This window comes from Lepisosteus platostomus, chromosome 22, assembly GCF_059453375.1.
Source record: "Lepisosteus platostomus isolate fLepPlt1 chromosome 22, fLepPlt1.hap1, whole genome shotgun sequence".
NCBI classification, from domain to species: Eukaryota; Metazoa; Chordata; class Actinopteri; order Semionotiformes; family Lepisosteidae; genus Lepisosteus; species Lepisosteus platostomus.
The window spans coordinates 13,503,282-13,527,319 of NC_142632.1; the positions used below are offsets into that span (position 1 = coordinate 13,503,282).

Consider the following 24,038-nt stretch of genomic DNA (forward strand, 5'->3'; position numbering starts at 1 on the left):
GCTTACAAACCTGAAGCAATTAGTAAACCATTCGGTTCATCCTGCCATTTCATGTTTTGGATGTATCCTTATGCATGTAAATACTACAAACATTTCCTTGTGGAAATCCTTAGGCAGTAGACATGGAAATAGTGAACTGATATAATGGTTTCTTTTACCCACCTGCTTTAATGCTAAAAAAAGATGCATTTTCTCTTGCAGGCACACCTCAGCTCATGCTAACTGCAGGACCCAGTGTCGCTGTTCCTCCACAGCAGGCCTATGGCTACGGCTACACAGCGCCCGCGGCCTATGGGCAGGCCCCTCCCCAGCCTGGCTTCGGCTATGGCATGTAACGCACTTGGCCTGGCATTGTCCACCTCTCTCTCCTATGAAATTTCCACCAGCTCATTATGGTCTTCGACTCACAACAGGGGATACAAACAAGCAAAGTTATTCTTTTTTTTTTGTTTGTTTTGTTTTAAACTGTCATGAAGGACTCCATTTTTGTTAATTGGATCAGTTTATTTTTCCACATTCCATATTTACTAGAATCATTTTTTGTCTCGTTTTTATTTTAAAGGGGAATGGTTTGTTTGTAAAAGTGGGCTTGTAAAAGGCGAGTCTGCTTCTTAATTAAAATCTGTTGTGAAGCATCTGATTTGCACTCTGTAGTGAGAAGAAACTAATGTAGAGTCTCTTAATTTTGATGTATGTGAGCAGCTTGTTCTGTCTGTCTGTAAATGCATTTAATTATTGTATATTCAGAAAAGCTACAATGTTCTTAATATTTGAACATATGACTGCCGCTTCCATGACTACAAACAAGAAACACTAAAGTAATAACCATATATATATTCTACACAATTGTGTAGCTCTCTCTAAATTTTACTTTAAATGCATACAGACATGATTTAAAAGTAAGAATTTTAATCCTTCCCAGCCTATGCAGGTTCTCCAATTAACCGTGTAGAAATTTAGTGTCTTTTTGTTCACTCCATGTATAACAGATGACCTTTTGTTGTGCTGTATACAGTGCTCTTGTGTGGGACCATTCCATTTTTGAGGAGGGAAGAAAAAAACAATTATTCTGACCTGTGTGTTACTTACTAACCCCTTCCTTGTGCTGAGGTTTGTGTATGCTGGATATCGTGGTGTTCTAGGTCACTGTTTTGAGTGTACAGAAGAGAGAATTTAAAACCTCAAAACCTTGTTGTCCTGTTGGTTTTGTTTTTGCAATTTGCATTATCATCAAATTGAGAATAAAATTACAGGACTGTGGTAATATGGTGTCCTTTATTATATGCGTAAATGTTTAAAATATCAGACTTGACTCCCTATCCTAAAAGACAACCCCCCCACTTCCAAAATATTGAAATTGTTGTGCACCTAAAAATATATTGAAGATTAAACTCTGGGTTTACATGGCAGTTCTTTTCCACATAAAATAAAGGCTTCTTGATGGTCAAGAATACTTTGTGCGATGCCTGTTTGTGCCATTTAACAGCTATTGCTGTTTATTTGCTAAAGGTCACATTATAGCTGCTCATCTAGTTTCAAGTGTGTTACATCATATATATGAATATTTTATAGTAATTTGACACAAAAATGTGAACTGATCTTGTACATGAACCTTTGAATACAACAATGTGTAAAAAAATAAGGGATGTGATAAGATGAACAATTATGCTGTGTTAGCACTGTTTACTTCCTGAATTAAAAAGTCTAGTAGACTTGTAAAGACATGCAGTTTTCCCACTAGTCAAGGTTTTTAATTCCTGAAACCTGAGAGACCGAAGCTATATTTCTGGTACGGCTGTTACGGGTCAATGATACACTCGGTTATCAAAGTGTCTCCCTGCAGGGGAGATGAGAACAAAGTACATCTTGTAAATTATTATTGGTTGCACATAACATCTTGGTTAAATTTGGTAAAACTGATGAGATTCCTCATTGTGTTCTTAGTTTCCAAGTATTTTATTGAAGTATTAGATTGTATCCCCAATTACTTAACAGGAACATAAAACTTAGTTGCTGCTGTACCCAATTATCTTAGTGTAACTTGAAAAACTTGGCCACAAGATGGCAGTATTGACCAAAGCACAAATACACTTTAAACAGGGTTATGAATAGTTTACTGAATGGTTTAACCAGATAGACCAGATTAGCACTGATAAAGACCACCTACCACTACTGTTTGAGAAGTACAAGTTAAATGGTCTGAAACATTTGCTTGACTATTCATTAATACATGGATGCTGTTTCTTAACATATTTCACTTAGTAATAGAATGATTGATTTTGTAGCATCCTTTGTAGTTTTTTTAAAGATATTTAAAATGATATGCTACACCTTTTAAGTTAAGACTTTTAAGGGACCAAAAGCAGAATTCTTCCATTGATTGCAGTGGTGTAGCAATATCTGTTTTTATTATATTGCATTACAGGACTGAAGGGATAGTGTCTGAGGATTGATTTCTGAATGAAGAAAAATCAACTCTTTAACTGCATAGGAACCGGAATAGATCAAGTTAATACTTCAACTGTTACTCAAAATACAACAGGAATGAGTTTTTACAACAGCTTTAAAAAATATATTTTATCCAGGCAATGCAAAGTAAATATGGATTAACTTATTTTGGAGTTTACTCCAAGCTTTCAAAAGGATTTAACTGGGTAAGAACAATTCCCCCCGCTCTCCTTCTCTATAATCGGGTTTTGTAAATATTCTCTACTTTCACCTGGAACCTGTGTTGCTGATATATTACGAACATGTGCATACACGTAGAACTGATCTTCGGATATATTGAAATGTTTTTAAGGGGGCAAAGGTTGGAAGATTCTACGAAGGGCTTGAGCTCTGACTGCATGTGGTTTAGCAGAGGAAACGGGCCATTAATAGAGTTTCAGGTGTCCAGTTACCTTGTCCACTAGGTCACTAGGGCCAGGCCCCACACCTAACACTGTACGTGAACCTGGAGCAATCTGGGTTCGCCCGGCGTCCTGGATTAAGCTAATAGGCAGCCCCAGCTCCTTTGCATGAGCCAGCAGTTCGATCAAGCTGTCTTCGTCGGGGGCCTTGACCACGACCTTCGGCTGCCCACAGTACTCCCACTGTTTCAGCATCTCCGGGCTCCTCCTCTGGACCTGCTTGTATGCCGAGACAGCGGCGTGGGAACACTGCGCCGCCACCTTGCCCTTCCCCATCTTCAGGTCGCTCCGTACCACAAGGATCATTTTGAATTCTCCTCCCTCTCCCATCACGGTCTCGCCGCCCGGGTCATTCCCCGCCGGAGGCTTCAGGGTGTTGGGGCACCTGGAGGAGCGACCGCGAAGGAACCAGCCTAAACACAGCCCACAGCTCACTCCTGCTAAAACACCGAGGGTGACCGGGCTAGGCACCAGATCCATTTTGTCTCTCCGATCAAATCCTGTGAGAGGAAGGAAGTACGAGTTTATTAGCACTGTGTCCATTGCAGGTTCCGGGTTCCGCTTAGCTCCTTTTCTTTAATTAGGCATGTTGAACTGACGTCCTAAACCGCAGAGGCATTTACCCGGCGAGGTAGGCGAGGGCACACGGCTCTCGGAGCAGGAAACGGGAAATCAAGAGTACTGAGACTTGACATTATTTTTAGAATGAAGCATTTAATAGTTTTTCACACCCGGGACCGCCGCTAATTACACCCTTTTGTTCAAGGGATTAAGAAAGGCGATTAAAAAAAATGAGAAGATGGGTTTTGAAGATGAAGGCATTGAATCACGAAAAAACAGAGTAACAGGGAATGCTACTCCAAGCCCTGTATCGTGTCCTTTTTGTCATGCAGTTATTCGTGTCGTAAGGTGCTTTAATATATGCTGTTTTCGCTTTTCAATATTTAATAGAAACATCAGCACTTGCAGGTAAAATAGCTATCAACATATTTCCCTTTGATTATTATTTAAACAGAAGAACTTACTAACGCGTATTTTACAAAATGCTCACATATTTTAAATATGTTTAAGCGGACTTTGTACGACAATATAGATCTCTAACACTAAAATCTAACGTGAGTTATACAAAGAAAAACTGCGCCGTCGTAGCAGCTAAATAAAATATATAACATACTTCTTGTTCTTTTAATGAGTACCTCTATAACACCACATCATCATCTGCTTTATCGCAAAGCTTGCAACTTTAATTTTACTGAACCCATGTGCGCTCGGAGCGCTTAACACCCCCTAGGTCCTCAATACAGACGCAGCCTTTGTCTTAGAACCGAACAAACTGGATTAACTGTTGAAACTAGTTACTATGCTCATTGAAATCAGTAGAAAATGTAAACCAAAAAAAACATTACTAGAGATCATAAACTGTAATATTAATCATCGGTCTCACCCGGCTTGAACTCCAACCATGCGTCAGCCAACTGGCCCCGCTTCTGTCGCGGTATGATGACGTCAGGGCTCTGGAAATCACTACATGTGTTTTCCGCTTTAATTCATTTCATTTAATAAGGAATGCATATATCGATGATTTTTTCCGCTGTATATGTATATTTAGGAATAGGTTACACAGAAACGAGTTTAAATGGATCTGGCTAATCCGTAAGCGGAAGTGCCGGGAGTCTGTACTACGTCTGCTTCCTGTAAGTGTGACACCAGTGTGAGTGAGAAAGCTGTGGGCTGGAGACGAGGCGAGACGAGAGAGCTGAGCTAGGAGACAAGGTAAAAGCGGAGCTGGGAAATCGGGAATCGTATGGCAAAACCGAGGTATCCCTGTACAGCCGGGACTAAAACCAGTCCGGCAGTGATAGACATTACTGTGAAGAGCAACCTCTTGAAGTGTCTCAGTCCATCCTTCAAGAAACGAGCTAGCTCTACAGCGCCGTGTCTTGGGTTGTCACTCAGAGGCTGGAGCTTGGTTTGAAAAGGAATGATTGATTGATTCAAACGAGGGGTTCAGTTGAAGAACGCTTGATTTTGTCTTGGGTTTCGTATTGTAGCTAGGTGGTGAAAGACGCTAGAAAACAGCACTCTTTTATGGGTTAGCCTGGCGTTCCTGTCTCGCATCATCTTTCCAGAATTGCGAAATGTTGCCCCTGTTTTTGGCTGAGTGCACGGTTACTCCTTTATTTAAAGACCGCGCACCGTCTCTGTGCTGGGAAACCGGGACAGAGAATCCTAGATATGGCATTGCAAGCGAATAGTCTGGCAACGGTGTAGGAGAATCCTAGTGCTCCTTGGCGTGGCTGTCTCGGCAGCCCAGGACGGAAAACTCCGATATACAGAGGATTAAGAAGCGTTGCTCGTCTTGGTGTCGCTGTTCTTGGCGTATTGTTTGTCGACAAAGGAGTCTCTGTGAATGTACGCTGGCTGGTGCAGTACACAGGAGACGGGTCTGGTGGGGAAAGCGTCATTCGTTAAGATTGGTCAGGACCCGTGCTGGTGTCTTTAGGGTGTTAAATGTCTTACCTGCCGAAAGAGTCCCAGTAGCGATCCAGGACAACATCAGACACTTTCACCTTTGGAATTAATATTCGTGGCACTGTGGCTGAAAAACTTCTGCCGGTTCTGCCGGTGCGTCATAAACTAGTTCATCCACTCTTTCACGTGGACTAATGAACTCTGTAAAACAGTCTCAACCTCCTGATGTATTTTTTAAAATAATATCTGATAGTAGTAAAGGATGGCAGTTGTTATTAGAAGACACGGGTAGAAGATGGATGAACCATTATATTTGTATGCAAGAATGGCTAATCTGGTCATTCATTTGGTACTGATTCCTGGCTTGTGTAGCCAAGCACAAAAGGAACACCTGGTGCTTATGAAGTATCTGTGGTGCACCAACGATGCATTGACAATTAACTGCATCTGTGGCAAGTTTAAATCACCAATGAAATAAGACCAGTAGTTCGGTCTACGTACATGGGCTTCCAATGGATTTATAAATAATCCAAACCGTACAAGGTGCCAGATCATTACTATGAATCTGCGCATGTCTATTTCGCATTGAATGAAAACTTTTAATAGGTTTTTCGTGTTGCAGCTCCCAACTTTTTTATGATTGGCAAAAGGGGAATAAATCCTTAATTCCTTACCTGAAGAAAAAAAAACTGCATTATTGATGCTGGATCCTGTACATATGGCCAGTTGTTAAATAGGTTTGCCAGTGTATACAGTACCTCTCCATGTGTTTGGATTTTGGATCATCAATCTGCTCTTCAGTCTGACATATTTGTCTGTTTGTTTGAGTTTCATGGACAGGGCCTTGGTTGGCTTGGAATCTGTCTGATCGATCCTGATTTTTCAGAAGCCTGTCTCCGTGGCTGAGCTACATTGGTGCTTGCCTACATTTGGGTGTAGGGTATAAAATCGATATTTGTTAGAGTGAAGTATTCCCAGTTTTTTACGTTCAAATCCTGCAGCAATACCATGATCACATCAGGCCTTGATAATTGTCCACTCTGTGTCTCAGTAATAAACTACCTCCTCAGTTTGAATAGACTTTCTTCTTCTTTGTATGCTAGCGTAGAGTGGAGTGAATAATGGACTTCAGAAAGATTAGGCCAATAGCATCTTCACTGAAGCATGGTGGTTTTCTGAGGAGTCATGTGGCAGAGATTGTTACTTTGACCTTTGGTTCAGACCTTGGCTAAAGGGAGGAGGACTGGAAAGTGAAACAACTTTGTGGTGTGTTTGCATTCTGGTGCACAGAGCACTGTGGCCTGTGTCGATTCACTTAGCATGACCAGCAACAGGTGATGCAGTTATTAACTTTAAATAAGTAATGTTTGTGTACATAACATTTCCACCCTTCACCCCACCCCCCAAACTTGAAAGATGAAAGGTCACAGGGTCAGTTTCCTTCACTCCCAACATGCATTGCTAACCAAAACATAACTCGTAAATAGGAGCACAAGAAGACTTCTTTGTTATTGTATTTGTTCCATCTTAGTTCAGCAGTCACCTTTCACACATTTCACAGAGCGTTTTCAAAGTTCACACTGCAGGACATATTTTAAAATAGACTTGAGGAAGCTAAGATTAAGAATGCAGAATGTGGGTCTGGAGCACTGAGGCATGACCCTTTCGAAATTAATTGATTGCCCCAGGGCTATAATTCCCAACTTTAAATTGAACTTTTCTTTAAGTGGATTTTCGCAGTGCACCACTATGTGTGACAGCTGATTTTTTTTAACACACTAAAGCCCAGTGAGGATTTATACCTTTTAAAAAATGACCTCATTTTTATTTTTAATATTTAATTAGTTGGGGTTTTCTCTTGTGGTGTACAGTGAGCAAAATTAGCTACGAACGCAGTTGGCTCCAGCTCTTTTATTTTAATGAGTCGCCGGCGTTCTGTTGCCCTACATAGAGGGCTTTGGATCCAAAACGCTTGTGGAGGAGAAGCTCAGAGCTGGTGAGAACAGCTCTAAACAGGAGCTGTAGTGTTTTTCTTCCTTCTTTCTGCTCTGCTGATTGAGGTCACATCCATCCCTGCCTGGTTGGTCTGGTTGTGCGACCCAGTAAGAACAGCTTCATCCACTGTCCACTGCTGCTGTGCTGAGGTGAGAATCCCAGCTGTTTCTTCTTCTGTATGCTAAGAATCGGCATTATTAGTAGTAACTGAATCTCGTTTCCTTTACTGTGAGGAAAGTTGATGGGTGTCATGTTTCCAAAAGAAGGAATCGGAGACCCTGATCAAGTGCTGTTACCTTGTTGTAACTTAGAATTGAGCGCTGGTTGTGTGATAGGGTTACCCCAGAGTCTCGTTCTTAATAAAACACATTCTAATTACTAATTGTGAGCCGGTTAAAAAAAAAAAACTTAGCTGGATAAATGTACCTCTGAATGGTTCCTTTATGAAAGGAGACTATGAATTATCTGATGGCATTCAAATTGAGAATTTGAATGAGCACATTGTTATACTGACATCTTGCTTTCAGGGTCCAGATGTGTTTTACAAAAGTATGCTCAAAGGCAAAGCTTTAATCCTTGCAAACTGTATTTAAGTCATGTATACCTTACCTTAAATATGTCTCTGTCTTTGCCCAGAAGAGAGTTTTATGTTTTAGCAAAGAACTTATTGTATTGGATTTATTATATAGGTTGTATTGTCATTTTCTTTGTGTTTTGGTACCTGGAGTTAAAAGGCATATTTAAAACTTAACAATGTGGTTTAGATTTTTATATCTTGCATTTTTAACATAACTATTTGTGGTCTGGGGCTTCTTCATAGCACAGTTTTACAGGGTTGTTTTGTGAAAGTACACTAAGTATTGCACAAGAGATTTTTGATGATTATTTCTGAAGTCTGTTGAGAAATAGCTAAATTATTCAAGATGCAAGACTAGTTATTTTTTTGTTCAGGCTCAGGAAGCGATTCTTTTCTATACTTTTTCTACTAGGTAAAGCACCCTGGAAGTGTAAAAAACTCCAATCAATACTCTTGAAGCTTTATTGCCTGCATTGTCTTCTACTGAAGTATTTAAAATAAATGCCATTTCTCATCCACGCTGTATTGTAAGTGTATCATTATGATTCAGCAGCACTCTAAAATGAAAAAAGCAGCAATAACATACTGTATTTACCTCAAAACATAGGCTGTTAAGTCAGATTGCAGTCATTCTTTGCATTAATGTGGTACTTGATGTTCATTGCTGTCATTAAAACACTCCCACATGGCAGGGGGTGAGCACTTATAGAAAGATACATTTAAGGTTAGGTTCATGTGATGTTTTTCATTTTGGGATAGGTGTTTGTGCCCACAATATATATAAGTTGCCATAATTACATGCTTTTAAGGCATTAAGTATACCTGTCAGGTAAGTAGGTTGGAACTCAACAATCACATGCATTGCTTTTATAGATTAACTCTACTTCTGTACTTAAAAGTTGCATTAATGTTCATGAGGTTATGAAACATTTTCTCTAAAATGGTGTGATGCTTTGGTTGGTTTGTTGTTCAGCACATCCGTTTGGATATACTCCTCTCTGATGCTGAGGTAGATGTAAAAAAACAATTGGAAAAGGCAAATGGTTTTTGTCAGCAAGCTGCAAAGACTTCATTGCTATCCGTAAAGCTATCTTTTGTTATGAACTGTGAAGTCTGACTTCCTGTAAGCAAAAGAGATAAAGGAGAAATTATAGTAAAAGATAAAGTCTACATTTCACGCAATATAAATTGATGGTTCATGTTGAGAATAATGATCAGTTGTTAAGAATAATGATCAGAATTCCGCAGTGCTGAGTGGATAGTTGTTCATATGTCTGATTTTGGTTTCCAAAATCTATGAAGTTATGGAATAAGCTATACTGTTGGCACTGTAGTGTCACTTTGCTTTCTACCTCAAGGGCAGTTTTAGTGAAGATGTAAGTTCTACTTTAACTGTGATGTCCTTTGTGATTTCAGCTTTGAGTGCCAACAGGAACTTTCTCTTATGTTCTGAACAGCTCTCACTACCACAGCTGTGATTGTTCATAGTTATTCATTTTTTTTGCCTTGCTTTTTATTTAAAAACTAAAACCTATTTTCCTAATATTTAAAGCCATAATTGTAACTGGACAGCGGTACCTAAAAATACTGTTGCTGGACACTTAGTCATGGACATTAACAGTAAGCTGTCTTTACTTTAATTCACTCTGCTGTTAATAAGCTGCAAAGGACTTAAGGAGTGTTGGAAAACTGAGAAAACAACAATGAACAAAAATCTCTATAATATGGAAAATAATTGTTTTTCACAGGGGTTCTTTATAGCTGTTACCTCATTAGCGTTATGCAAAATGCCCTTTTACCAGCCTTTTCATAAATCAAGCACAGTGTAGGTTTTTGCCAACTCCTACCAGTGAGCTGTCAGGGCTGCGCAGTATTAATTTCAATAAAAGGTCATTTCTGTGATGACACTCTCAATGCAGGCAGAACTTTCAGGAGGAGAGGGCTGGGTACATTAAAATAATCGTGATAAGCTGGGGAATCAGCAAAAGCTCCGGTTTGCTTCAAGGTGCGTTCCAAAGCAGGTTTCTGCTGTATCACTTGTTTGGTAATTCTGATATCACCATGAATCATTGAATGATTGTTTGTTTGTCTTGCCCAACTGACTCCTCACATTCAGAGCCATGAACCTGAGCAGGGCGGTGTCGAGATCTAGGAAACGTTTAGAAAAGCATGAAGTGAAGAGCAGTGGTAGCAGATCGTGTTAATAATCACAACAGCATTCTTCACTAGTAATTGATGGCAGACTGCTGACCGTCTCCTGGTTTTGCAGTATTGGCTTGTCTCCTCTCATCTTAAACCGCTTGGATGAGATTGGAGTTATTCGGAGGTTTTTCTCCCGAAGTCTGAAACGAATACAATGCTGATTATTCCTGTTTGTGTATAGTCACCGTATGTGTTCAGTCTGGGTGATGCATGTGCTGGCAGCTCTGTCGCCTCTCCATTCTGTGTTCTTTCCCACTCATGTCAGAGTCCAAGTTCAGCTGCATGTAAACAGCCCTGGCATCTTTTTCTTTCCCTTATTAAAACTGATCAATTTCACCACAGTCTAGCTGCTGCTGGGCCATGTGGTAGTTGCCACGGGCTGTCATTGACTCTTAGATCAGATGCTGCATAAGGATTAACTCCATTTGAACATAGCCGGCACCGGAAGATTTTTCCTTCAGTACTGACAGAATTGTGTTTTTATGCGTAATTTAAATTTAGCAGTCACCTGGGGTCATATGCAGGATCTGGAAAGTGACTTGTTTAGGCTGCCACTGCGATAATGAAGCTCTAATAATTCCTTATTTGTGTGAAAATGTTGAGATGTCTTTAAAGATTACGCTCTTCACAAGTCTGTGTTTGTTCTGGTTTTGCTACAGCTTCATCACAGTTCCTATAATTGTGAACAAACTGATAATACAATACCCCTCTTGGACTGGCAGCAGTCCACCTAAAATCATCCCTACCACAGTACTGGTACTCATCTACACAGGTGGTCCACAGCGTGAACAGTGGTGTCTGAACTGTGTCTTGAATCCTTGAGCCTGTGGTACCTTAGTGCCTTAACCACTAATCTGCACTGAGTTATCATACAGGTCTAAAGACTTGATTTGAAAGGGCTCAGGGAAGGTGACTCTGATATCCTTGGAATCCAGAGCTTTGGAGCTTTGGACAGTCCTGTCACCCATAGAGTATAGATGGGCTTGGGGGATGAACCGGAGACCAGAGTCGGACAAACGAAGGTTGCGAGTTGGGGAGTAGGAAGATATTACTGAGATGTCAAGCCATTAAGAGCCTTGTAGGCGAACACGGAACCTGATAGGAAGCCAGGACAGGGACTCCAGGACAGGCGTAATGTGATCACTTGCGTCCTTTGCTTCCTGGTCAGGATGTTCTAGAATGGTTCCTTTTAAAACAAGGGAAGTTGAACAAAGCAACTTGTAACTAAATATTGGCATGTCAAAAGGATGCATATCCTTGCATATTCAAAGGTTTGGGGAAAGATTCCAGAATAGAAATGGTTAAATCCTTGGCCCGGGTCAGAGGTCTGACACTCTTAAAAGAAATACCAATTAGAGAAGGAAAAAGTCCAAAATAAATAATTAAAATGTAGTGATTAAACTCAAAAAACAAAAAAACAAAATGAAGGAGAGAAAATGAGAGCATGCTGCACACTGCGCCACAGACATTTCCTTTGCATGTAGGGCAAATTCAAAATACTCTACTGCAGCGGCTAGCTGGAGGTTGCGTAACTTTAAGGTATAAATCTGCAGTGCTGTATCGGTTTGAGATGTCTTTTATTGAAGCAGCTGCGAACGAGGAAATGATTCCAGCTGTACACAATGTCACGAAAACCAGAGGTGTCAGTTTTGTTTTTTAGCCAAAACTTGTGTTTGTGTTTTTGTAGAGTGTATGTTCATCATCGAGGGGTTTCGTAAGAGACCCTACGGGCACTATAACTACAATGTCTTTCCCAGTAACTGCACCTGGGGCATGATTAACAAGCTGGCCACCAGCATTTGCTTGTTGACCATCCTGTAAGCTGACTGCACTGCATAATTTACCAGACATAGTGTTGGTCAGAGGTCTCAGGATCCTCACTAGACATCTGTGAGATATGTGAGATGAGAGAGGTGGCATCTGACTTCCACATTAACAAAAAAGAGCAGCCAAGAAGTCACCTGGATTCCTGTAGTGTTAAGCTGGCTAGAGAGCACAGGACCTACTGGATGGGACACCAGTCCATCATGGTGATCACCCCCCCAGCAATGCTGGCCCCCACATAGACAGCTGGGTGGACTGGAGCATCTGGGGCAAACTACCTCACTCAAGCTACAACAGCCCAGTCTGCACAGGGACTGGAGCAAGAACCACCCCACTGGTTATGAGCTCAATGGCTTACCCAATACCCACACCCATCCTGTTCTCTCCTGAATGCCATTTTTTCAGCACTCTGTGACCACACTCTTTCCTAACATTGTTCAGTTCCAAATGTTTTAATTCTCTGTGTAAAATTCAGAAAGAGCCTTGTAACTAGGTATCTGGAACTAGACCATTATGACTTAAATTAAGCCATTACCTTCTTAAAATGCAGACATACTCCTAGACTATGGTAGGGTAACACCATGTGATTCTGTCGTATTAATTGCTGTCTCTCTACACTCTTGAGTGGCAGGGCTTTCTCTTGCTGTGCCTCAGAGCGCTGGAATTCTATCCCTAAGGTTATCGGAGAGTCTTTATTTGACTGGCTTTGTGTCTGCTCCTTTGCTTTCCTACTGTATTCCAAACCCTCATTGTAACCATGTAATTGTACTCTCTCCTGTCATAGTGTATTTCTTTTTTTTTTTTGCTGTAAAGCACTCTGAGGAGCCACTTTTAAATATTTTTCCTAAAATTATTATTATTATTACTTTTATCTGCAAGGCTGTGTCATTAAATTGACACAGTTGAGGGATCCTTAGTGGCTCAGTCGCAGCCCAGGCTGTAGACCATCTCTGGTCAGTTCCAGTCTGGGCTGGGGCTTGACAGACTGTGCCTGGGAGTTCCCAAGTACCAGCCTGCAGAGTCAGGACTGCTGCTCCAGCGATTTCCCCAGGCACCCCTGAGGTGGTCCAGTCCCCCAGTCGCCGTGAACTCTGCTGCGCCGCCCCTTGGAGCTCAAAGCTTCAACAGGGCCTGAGGGGGACTTCAGTCATGTGCCCGTTTGCTGCCGAGTCTGCCCAGTCTTCTTGTCTCTCTTGACGCGGTCTCCAGGCTGGCGTTGGTTAACAGTTTGACATGGAGGGAGTAGCGAGTGTGTCTGAGATAACTGATGGTTCCCAGTGCAGTCAAATCTCCAGTTATGTCACCTTTGGGTTAATAATAATAATAATAATAATAATAATAATAATTAATTGCTTACACTTATATAGCGCTTTTCTGGACACTCCACTCAAAGCACTTTACAGGTAATGGGGATCCCCTCCACCACCACCAGTGTGTACCCCACCTGGATGATGCGACGGCAGCCATAGTGCGCCAGAACGCTCCCCACACATCAGCTATCAGTGGGGAGGAGAGCAGAGTAATGAAGCCAATTCACAGAGGGGGATTATTAGGAGGCCATGATCGGTAAGAGCCAATGGGAAATTTGGCCAGGACACCGGGGTTACACCCCTAGTCTTTTTGAGAAGCACCCTGGGATTTTTAATTACCACAGAGAGTCAGGACCTCGGTTTTATGTCTCATCCGAAGGACGGCGCCTGTTTACAGTATAGTGTCCCCGTCACTATACTGGGGCATTAGGACCCACATGGACCGCAGGGTGAGCGCCCCCTGCTGGCCCCACTAACACCTCTTCCAGCAGCAACCTTAGTTTTTCCCAGGAGGTCTCACATCCAGGTACTGACCAGGCTCACACCTGCTGAGCTTCAGTGGGTTGCCAGTTGTGAGTTGCAGGGTGATATGGCTGCTGGCCATGTACTGGGTTGGAGGTGCATGCTGGAATTGAGCATCGGTCTGTGTTGATCTGTTTCAAATGAGTGGGGACAGGAGACTTTGTCTCTTGATCCAGTGATCCTAAAGCACCTGCTTTAGGAGACTAAGTTCTGAGGAGGACCAGAACACAGCTCTTCTGTATGGTTGCTCTGAATGTCAAGTATCGTAGGCGGCTTGCTGGGAGAGAAGTTATTTCCAGTCCTGAATAGCTTAGTTGTGTTTGTCACGTCCAGGATATTACGTTTATTTTTCTAATTAAAAGTGGAGCATATAAAGTCCAACAAGTGAGAAAGAATAGCGATCTCTATTATTCATTTGTGCCGACCCTTTCTGTGAAATGACTGAGTATAACTATGACTTGGGCTTTTATGTCTGGAAGGAAAGCCAATTTGTCACATTACTGTTATTTGTGTAATAAACTCAGAATGTTTTATTAGCTGGCTGCCTGATTTACCGTGGGTCAAGATCTGCTTTTCCTTTAAAATGTCTTGCAATACCGTTTACATTGACTTCAAAAGTCTGTGAGGGGAAGGAAAGTTATTTTAAGGTGTGGAAAAAGACTGAGTTTGTAAAAAAAAAATGTGAGTTGTACTATGGACATATTTTTTTGTCATGTTTCACATTGAAGCTTATCAGATGCCAGCAGGCTGAGATATCTTGGGGATATGAATATCTCTACACAGGCGGAAATGTGAGAGTACAAACAAGATAATGCAGGCGTTTGTTTAGCATCGTTAAGCAGAGCTGCTACAACATCGTTAGAGTATGACAGTGTCATTTCAATGACTCTGACTAATATCACAGGCCCTGGCAGGACACAAGATGCATGCCTGAGAAGATTTTACGGTCATATCATCCGACAACAAAAAATATTTCAGAAGCAGATGGGGTTTAGGGGGAGAGAAATTACTTTAAAATCATACCTTCTCCACTGGCATAGGGCACCTGGCACTGTGCTGCAGATCAAGTCGTTTACATTTCAGCACCTTCAGTTTCCAGCAGTACTGGTATTTCATGAAAGCAAGGTTGAAGAAGATAACAAAGGAACCACATATATACACAAATGTTGAAAATGTCTTCATCTTAAGTCTCTGGGAGATAATCCTTTAAATGCCACTTTTTCATGAGAATACTAGTTTGGTTAGATGTTTGACACTAGCATGGTTTGGTTTCTGGGACAATTTACACTAGGTGTGTATGTGCATATCTGTGTATCTTTCCCTGAGCAGGACTGGATTCTCTTCCAGAGGGTACCTGGCCTTGTGCCCATTGCTTGCCACGATCGGCAGCCCTGAATTGGAAGCAGTATAGAAAATGGATAGATGTTAAGCATGAAGGTGGATGATGCTAGTTTGTATCCAAGCAGGGGGGGTGTATTGATTTGATTATGCGCTGGGTCGGAGATCAGCCCTTGCCAGTGACCTAGACTTTCCGGTTTTCCTGGACCGTAGCCGTGTTCACCTCCCAGCGTCTGTGATTCTTTCAGATCCCCTTGATCGCCTTACTACTCAATGAGATGGCAGAGAATGGAGCAGACTGCGAACTACCACAGCGGCGTGTAGGAACCACAAAGGAGCAGCAGAATGGAAGCTTTGCAGGTATGCCCTCCAAAAAAAAAGAGTAGGCAAAGTTCATTTCCCACCTCCAAAGTGTGCAAGCTCCCCCCTCCAACCTTATTCTGAAATTCAGGTTTTTGTTGAGTTTTGCAGGCTCCAAATTAAATATAGCACATGCAATAAAAAGAAAGAAAGAAACACAAAACACAATACGTTTTGCACATACTAATTACATTTAGACCAAAACTGTCAAAAACCAAAGGAAGTGGCAAACAGGCAAGATGCTATCAAACAGAAGCAGTATTTCTGTATCAGCTGCACAAGTGTAGTGGAAATCAGCTTGTCAAGAAACAGGTCCCTTTTTATGTCTTGAAATGTGAGCAAATCTGTCGCAGTTAATGAAGTGCCATGCTGGAGAAAGAGGAAGACTGAATCATTTAATTCTGAATTATTTCAGCCCATGGCATGAAAATCCCTGATGGCGAGGTGGGTTGGGTTGTCAGTATCCTACAAGCATATACGCTCTCTGTGTTCTTTGAAGTATGACAGTGTAGCAGTGACATACATCATGTGTGGCCTTTAAATTTCATAACATGATATTTTGCAGCCTGTTTTTACAGTTCGCAGCCTACTTTGACTCCAACAGTAACTCTGAATGACATAAAGGCAGAGTGAAGCTTAGAAATTCAGCTCCGGTCGCCTCCCAGTTGACTGCGATGTCCTGACGCGTTTCTTGACGTGTGATGTTTCTCTCCCGTCCCTGTGCTCAGACCCCTGTTCCCTCAGCGAGCGCAAGCAGCGCGATAAAGAGGAGAGGATCACGCTCGTGCTGTGGCGACGGCCCATCGTTACCCTGCAGTATTTTTTCCTGGAAGCCCTGATAGACTTGAAGGAGTGGACGTTAAGGTAAGGAGGCTGCAGATGCTGTCTTTGGGTCTGCTTCCGTCTTTGTTTTGTAAGCTCCAGTCAGTTTTGTTACCCTCACCTGATTTGGAACAGGCGATTTTTATATCGCGGCTCTCGGGTATGAGCTTGGTTGGTCTTTAAACGTGACATGGGTGACACAGACCCATACCGAAGCAGAGGTGTGTCCCTCGTCTACAGCACCACAATCTCCCGGGTGACTGCAGGGGGGCCGTGTCTCGGAGAAATCCCTGCCTGACTCATTGCCCTCATCCCTTGACGGCGCTCGGATACTGGCCTGTCACCACCTGGGAGTCCTGATCACTGTAGTCAGCTAGTGACATGAGCCAGACTTGAACCCGTGATCATATAGCGTAACCTAGACTTGGCTGCGAGCTTTCCCCGAGAGCCTTCAGCCTTTTCTCCAAAACCAGAGGAGACCTCTGGTTCTGTTCCGCCTAGGCTTATCTGCTCACTCCATCCACCCAATTCATAACTGCTTTATACAATTCAAGACCGTGGGGGAGCCTGCGCCTATCCCAGCAAGCAGCGGGTGCAAGGCGGTTTACAGCCTGGACGAGACGCCAGTCCATTCCAGGGCAGAAGCACAGACGCAAACTCACACCCACACCTAGGGTCAATTTTCTAAGAAGCCGATTAACTTTCGTGTATGTTTTGGGGATTGTCAGAGGAAACCCACATGAACACAGGGAGAATATACAAACTCCACGCAGACAGCACCCAAGGTCAGGAATTGAACCCAGGGCCCCAGCGCTGTGAAGTAGCAGTTCTAACTACTACTCCACCATGCCAGCCTTAATGTGCTTCATTTGTTTTCAAATTAAGTCTGTGGCAAATATATTCATAAATTAAGTGCGCAAAACCTAATTTGGTCTCCATTTAACTTGATCCTTGGTTTAAACACATATAATATTCAGCACACCTCAGTCCCCTTTGGAAGCCCTGGGTTTTTAATCGCCCATCTGCTTTGAAGGTAGAGCCAGCACCTGATTTTCTCATTTGGACTGATTGGTTTATTTGTGATCAGAGTTCAGTAAACGTGGAGGAAGGCAAGTCCAGAGTCCTTAGAGTCTGAGTCGGCACCGATAGTGATGATGCAAGCCAACTGGGAGAGCACACCAGCTTGGCTGACCTTTGCCTTTCCACCTGCAACTCACAACACCTCGCAGCTTGACAGGCAGAGCTGGCTTGGCCTTTTCTGCCCTGAACTTCCCCTGCTGCAGAACTCCTCGGGGTAAAGGTCTCAGTCTGAGTGTATTAGAGAAGGTTTTCCAGTTTTTCCCGAAGCAGTGTCATCCGACGAACAATTCTCCCTTTCAACTTAGCAATGCAGTGTTTATTTTTTTCACCTTACCTTGTGCTAGTTACAGCCCAATTTATATGTGGAACATCATGTGAGAAGTTAGCAGGTGTAGGGTATAATCGTAAAGGTTGGCACTATATTCAGTCTTTATCCTTGTCGATAAAGGGGCTCCCAGCTGGTGCAGAGCCAGATTTACATTGTGTTTTGAGGCTAGTTATGGTTTTAAATTTTGAGGGTGTTTATTAAAAAAAACATTTCCCCAGCTGCTAATGTAGTCCTGCCAGGTCATGATGAGGTCTTGGGCAGACTACCAGGGCTCACAGACTCTTGACATGGTCTTGAACTCTTGCCCTGACTTGCCCAGCTGAGAAACAGCTCACTGAGTTTCTGTTTGTTCTTTGTTACAGACTGTGGCAGAGGAGTGGGATGGTTTTAACGGTGCTGGTGCTGTTTACATTCTTCTCTATGGCTTATTCCATCGAAGGGACACATCAGAAGGTGAGAGAGCAGCAGTCTCTATACTTGTGCGCAAAAGACAAAAATGAACAACCCAGCACAACTAGGCTCTTCTTAAATCCTGTTTTTTTTCCCACATCTTGTTAATATGCCGACATCTCAGCACCGAAAGAAGATTAGTCATCGTTGACACAAAAAATATTTTTTAATTCGTTTTTTTTCCAGGGCGGGGGTTATGTCAGAAAGTAATTAATGCTTGGTGGGTTCCTTGTGGTAGGAGAACGCAGGAACATATGAGCAATTCTTAATCTGAGCCATGAATACCGAACATTGAGGGGCCGTCTGCCCGAGGAAACGCGAGTTCATGAGGACGAGCGAAGTGCTCGGAGTTTGCCAGCACGTGGGACACCGAGTGTGTTTTCCTGCTGCTGTAACTCGGGTGCTGCCCTCAGTGCCACGCAGCCTGCCAGCTACTCTGATGAGCACTCGGTCTAGCATAGCACGCAGCTGGGAGGTCCTGGGAAGAATGGCGCCAGTGCCGTCAATAAGCCTGGCCTTTGTTACGGATCTTCATTCCACAGGTCTGATCTGGATTCTGATTCTCCATGTTCTCTTTCCTGTTTTTGTCCTGTGGCTCAGTATGTGCAGTACATGGAGAAGAAGTTCCTATGGTGTGCCTACTGGGTAGGCTTGGGTATTCTGTCTTCTGTAGGCCTAGGAACAGGCCTACACACCTTCCTGCTGTACCTGGTAAGAAATGCATTTTCACCTTTTACCTCTGACTCACAGTCTGGGTCCCCAAAGCAGTACTGATCCAGTTTTAATCTGCGCACCGTGGGCAATTTTGATCAACATGTTTTCTGAATCTTAAAACTTCGTTTCCTTCAGTTTAGCTAGTCCTGGTAGCCTTTTTTTCCTGAACGAGTGGAGCTTTTGGATCCTGCGTTGTTTTGTTAGCACCCAGCAGGCGGCGCTGGTGTGAAAGGCCGGATCGGGGATACCGTTTCCTCTACGGTAGCTGTTATTTTCTCTGGTCGCCGAGACGATGAAACCCTATGTAAAAAAAAGTCACCTGTGAGGTGCAGGCTGGAGATGGGTGGTGTATAGAGTTTCTTCCAGCCAGAGTGAGTAACCAGACTGCAGTGATTTTGCAGTTTTATTTCAGAAGCGATAAGCTTTAACTTTGATGTTCACTACGGAGTATTTGGAGTTCAGTACAAATTATTTGTTATTAATCATGCGAACGACGCCGAGTTGTGAAAATAAATTGGAGCACAGCGCCCTCTGGTGGTGCTCGTGTAGAAGACACCTACATTCGGGGAGCGCTGTGGTTATCAATCACACTTGCAGGGCTCTAGTTGGGAATCCCCCGTCTACATGCAAACTAGCAACCTGGGGATTCACCTAACCGCCTTCCAGAACACTGTGCGAGTGTGTGCTCATACCAGCATGTAGAACGTTTGTGTCTTTCTGCTTGAGTACTGATTAGTGTCCGTTTCCGAGCTACTCTGAACTGTTTTCGCCGATAGTTTGAGAAAATTTGAAGCTTAACATGGTCTTCCATTAAACTTATTTGAGTTCTTTGACATCTCTTGGATAGATGTTGAGTTTTCCTTCCCAACTGGGTGTGGGGGCATGATGTCAGAGGGGTGTAATGAAAAAAATAATCATTAGAAGAGCAGAAATCCCCAGTGTGTCTTTTTTTATTTTAAGCAGGGGAAACTAAGTCTATATGCCAAGTCGGAATAAGTGTAATGGTAGGTGATTCAGTGCCTTCTGAAGAGCGATTTGCGCTCTGACTCGGCATGGGACACCGTGCTATCAATGAGAGTTCCTCAGAAGAAGCAGGAAGAGCTTGTGAGACTTGCAGCACATGTGATGAATCAGCCTTTTTCCTCCCCAGTTAGAACATACGTAACCCCTCAAAAGGAAGATGCAGGAGGAGTTATATTTTAAGTATACCTTTTAAATAAGAATCTCCCTCCAGATGAAGTCCGCTGTGCTTTCTCCTGAAAATATGAAATTCAGAGTGTAATATGCATAGTACTTAAGCAGACGCTAGGTGGCATCAGTCAACTTTTTAAACTCTCCCTTGACTGCTTTTCCTTCTTGGTGTTGTCCAATCAAAACTCCATTGAGGCTTGTCTGCCACTTGGATCAGAGCACCCATCATTTATGCCAAGTGAATTGTCTTTTGATCAAATTGACGGCTTGCGCATACATTTCTGAAATACTTCAGTCTGGGTTGAGCTGCGATCCTGGATTCTTAATGTACAGATTTTTGTCCTGCTGTTCTTCATCTATGAAACATCAGCATTCAGCCGTGTCCTATTTAAAGACAAATGTGGAGCCCTCCGCACTGCCTCAAGGACACAGACTGTACATTGGACTCTTCTGCACTGAATACTTTTTTTTCTGCTTTGCACAAAACGGAGACTCTGTCTTTAATTACTGAAATAGAAAAGAGGAATTTAGGTTCACATGAGAATTGAACTAGGTTTCCCCTCTGCTTTTGCAGACTGACTTTTTTTCTCCTGTTATGAGCGATGAAACAGCTTTCATTTTGGCAAATATTAGGGGCTTGTAACATTGTACTGGACAATTTGATAATTGGAGCGTAGGAACTGTCATGCCTAAAGCCCCCACCCCCCTTCTTACAATGTGTGAACCATGATTTTTAAACACTCGACAATTTGTACACATTCACACTGAGCCCTGTGTTTGTTTCAAGTGTACACATCCATCTGCTTTAATCTAACTTACTGCTGCTATTTAACACCTTTCCTAATTCTCTTTTGTTGGGCTTGTCAGCAGGATGCATGGTCTAAAAGCATTATTAAGTTCTAAAAATGAGTTTTTCTCAGGTCGGACATTTAATTGTGGCAAATTGTGAAAGAATTAGAATGTGTCGGAATGCTTCTAGTCAGCTCTTTTTTTTTTGTTTGGTCTGGCTGCTTAAGAAGCCCGTTTTAAATCCAAATCTGTTCATTTTCGCTGAATTCTAATGAACTCTCTGTGTGACGAAGAGTGCTTGTATGTAGGTTAATGTCAGTTTTCCTATATAGTAAGTCACCTTTTGACTTGAGGCACAGTCATCTGGTGCCAGTTGTGTGCTGGTCTTTTTTACCCTCTGTTGTTGTTTCTTTGAGCAGTATAATGGAAATCCTGTTGATCTTAGTACTCAGCATTTTTCAGCCCGGTTTGGCATCGGGGAAAAGTGGGATCCTCACAGCTGCACGTCCAGCTGCAGATCAAAACAAAAATAATTAGAAATAAATTGCAAACATGGGTTGTAAAAAAAAAAAAGGGAAGAAAATAAAGGTTTATCTGATTGCTTTCGAGACTGTTATGACTGAAATGTTCCCAGGGGGTTCCTAGACATGACTCAGCATTCCCGTTTCAGACAGCAGCGAAGACGAAGGAGACGCATGAGGTTTTATTTAGGTCTGGCTATCAGGAGTGGTGCTGGTTCCGTATTTTGATGATAAACTCCTGTTTGGGCAGCAGGCTGTGTCAGGGCGGGAGGCTTTGTGGTGAGGTGGCCTGGCTGATCGGGCCTTTTTGCGGTTCCTTTCTGACACCAACTGAGTTGGGAAAGCAAGACAACAAAGTCTGGCTGCATGACTCTGTGCAGCAGAAGCTCGTGAATTAGGATAATAAACACAGATTGTTAGAGCTATCAGAGAAAGAAGCAGGAGGGAGGGATGGTCATTGCACTAAAGTGTGACGAGGCAAAGTTGATTTTTAAAAAAGTACTTTATAATGGATACTTTCATAACAGTACGTGTGATTGAGTTCCATTTTATTCAACTAAATAAAGAATTTTAATGTACAATATACTAAATATTGGTAATATTGCCGATCGCACAATTACCTATCATGCCGTCAAATGTTTTTAAAATCTCTTTCTAAAATGCATTAAACGTACTTAACGAAATTTGGAATTATTTTGCTGTAGGAGTCGATTACATTTCTAGACCATTTTTTCTGTTAACCATTTCAAGGTACTGTACAGTGCAAAGGATGTGCTACGATTTCCAATCTAGTTAATAATAGTGAAAATGATAACCAATTAAACCATAGAAGACGTAAAGATATTTAGTCCAGCCAGAGAATGCATTGTTTTTGAGAAAGCACACATCCTGAAATGCTTTTTTATTTCTGTTTTCCCTGATCACGAATCTGAGGCGCCTTTAAAAGTAACAGGATGAATACATGCTCTGTTCCAGCAATCTGCTGTTTGTTTTCATGGTGTTAGAATTGCATGGAAATCTTTAAGGATTGCATAAAACTACATCTACAGCTTCATCGTCCGTAAAACTTTGAACTCGCAAACTTGAATTTCACTCCTGATATGAATGACTAGCTCTTCTTTTGCTTATGGCCAGTGTGGCATGCTTATCAGCTACAACACCGCCGCTCCAGATCAGGTTCCAGAGAACTGTGTAGCGCAGACGCTCCTCTTCTATTTAAAGAAAGGTTTAATTTCTGTCTGAATTCGGCGAATGTCTGTGAACAAATGCAAATTGTGACCTCTTATACTTCCTGTAAAGCTACGTGAGCTCTGATAAGAGATTCACATTTGAATCACCCTGTTTTTTTATTCTCATATCTGACTTGTCATGCTTTGGGTCATCTGAGACATTTCTGTGGCTGCCATTGTATCTTTCCGTCGTGTAAGGAAAGCCTGATCTGAGACCATGATGAGATCCAGGAGCTGTCAGGGTCTGAGGTTTTAGTGGCTATCTGCACACTGACTCACCACTCATGTGAGGTACAGCTGACCATTCGGTTCCCTGAAACAAAGAGTGCTCTTACACTCTGCCTTTGTCTTGCGTTTTCTGAGGAGAGCTGATGAATAGATTTTTAACTGACAGAGTGATGACTAACCTTTTTTCCTTACCTGTCTGAAACCACATCTAAGCGGTTGAGAAAAAGATAGTGTGAGGCAGGTATGTGTGGGCTAAGTTAGAATGACAGAATTGAAACAGGTGTTGGTGTGGTAGATAAAAGGTAGAACTTCACTCTGTGTGGAACCCCTGCGTTTCCTCAAATTAGCGCTGGCACACGGATTAAACTTACGGGTTGCAGCTGGGTTTTGAACTCTGAAATGCAAACTCAACAATGAACTACCTGTTTTCTTTTGTGGTGGTGGTGGTGGCTGGGGGGGGTGAGATCCTTTTTTGACCCTTTTTACTTTGCCGGTTTTACAGAAGATTTTTTTGATTTTTTCAACGCATGGCGTGCCTCTTATGTACAGTTCTCCAGCTCTCATTTGAAGATCAGCAAAGCAGTTCCAGGTATAGGGAAAAAAATGAATCTTCACAAACACCATTTTTGGTTCCTTTGCGTTTTAAGCTAGTGGAAGATGTTCAGTATCTATAAGAGCCACTGTTTCTGTCGGTGTTAAGGACCGTTGACTTTCAGCAGTTCTTCGGAAAGTTGTTCTTTGACACCAAGCCACAGTGGAAACAACTGGTAACCAAATATCCTGGTTTTCTGACCAAGGTTACTGTGCAGACCTGTGACTACAAATACCTTCATTCATATACTTGTTCATGTGATGGCATTCCACAAACATCTTTCACCTTGTATATGAACTTTCCAATCATAGAGATTTTATTGTTTTTTAAAAGCATACATTTCCTGTACAAGTGCAAAATCTTGGGCAGTATACATTCTCGACTGAACAAATTGTGTAGTCTGGGTGGCTGAAAATAATAAGCTGAATGCTAGAGCAGTTTGCTCATTTTTTCACAAGTTTGTGCTTCCTTGTAGAGTAGGTCACATTTTGAAAATTACATTGCTAGAATACACCAAGAAAACCGCAGCGACGTACCAGTCTTGTAGTGAATTGACACTCCTAATTAAAAACCACCTCTGTTATA

The 24,038-nt window shown here is 42.3% G+C and overlaps 3 protein-coding genes across 6 annotated transcripts in view; 2 read left to right on the forward strand and 1 right to left on the reverse strand.

The window, feature by feature from the left end:
* Positions 1-1,264, forward strand: part of LOC148643543 (clathrin heavy chain 1) — a 33,839-nt gene extending 32,575 nt beyond the window's left edge. For both annotated transcript variants that reach the window (XM_088615780.1, XM_088615781.1), the window contains one exon: positions 202-1,264. In XM_088615780.1, the coding sequence (XP_088471906.1) occupies positions 202-335 (134 nt within the window). In that variant the 3' untranslated portion in view covers positions 336-1,264. The remainder of the gene's footprint in view (positions 1-201) is intronic.
* On the reverse strand, positions 433-5,532 carry ptrh2 (peptidyl-tRNA hydrolase 2). Of its 2 annotated transcripts, none has more exons than XM_088615790.1 (2): positions 5,430-5,532; positions 433-3,409 (listed from the first exon to the last, which is right to left on the reverse strand). In XM_088615790.1, the coding sequence occupies exons 1-2, from the start codon at positions 5,464-5,466 to the stop codon at positions 2,874-2,876; spliced, it is 573 nt and encodes a 190-aa protein (XP_088471916.1). In that variant the 5' UTR covers positions 5,467-5,532; the 3' UTR covers positions 433-2,873. The 2 variants fall into 2 exon arrangements, with proteins under 2 accessions (XP_088471916.1, XP_088471917.1); XM_088615791.1 differs by lacking the exon at positions 5,430-5,532 and adding an exon at positions 4,354-4,501.
* Positions 4,546-24,038, forward strand: part of vmp1 (vacuole membrane protein 1) — a 70,431-nt gene continuing 50,938 nt past the window's right edge. The window contains exons 1-5 of one of the 2 annotated variants that reach the window (XM_088615787.1): positions 4,546-4,682; positions 15,398-15,509; positions 16,238-16,373; positions 18,102-18,192; positions 18,790-18,900. In XM_088615787.1, coding sequence (XP_088471913.1) covers positions 15,428-15,509; positions 16,238-16,373; positions 18,102-18,192; positions 18,790-18,900 — 420 coding nt within the window. In that variant the 5' untranslated portion in view covers positions 4,546-4,682; positions 15,398-15,427. Of the gene's footprint in view, positions 4,683-7,329; positions 7,526-15,397; positions 15,510-16,237; positions 16,374-18,101; positions 18,193-18,789; positions 18,901-24,038 lie in introns of those variants that run through there. The other variant, XM_088615789.1, reaches the window with a different exon arrangement.

Bases quoted from the DNA above. Each gene is read 5' to 3' on its own strand.
- ptrh2 (XM_088615790.1), bottom strand. From the start codon at position 5,466: ATGTTGTCCTGGATCGCTACTGGGACTCTTTCGGCAG. The intron at 3,410-5,429 runs GTAAGACATTTA...TTCCTCTCACAG, and splicing joins TACTGGGACTCTTTCGGCAG to GATTTGATCGGAGAGACAAA.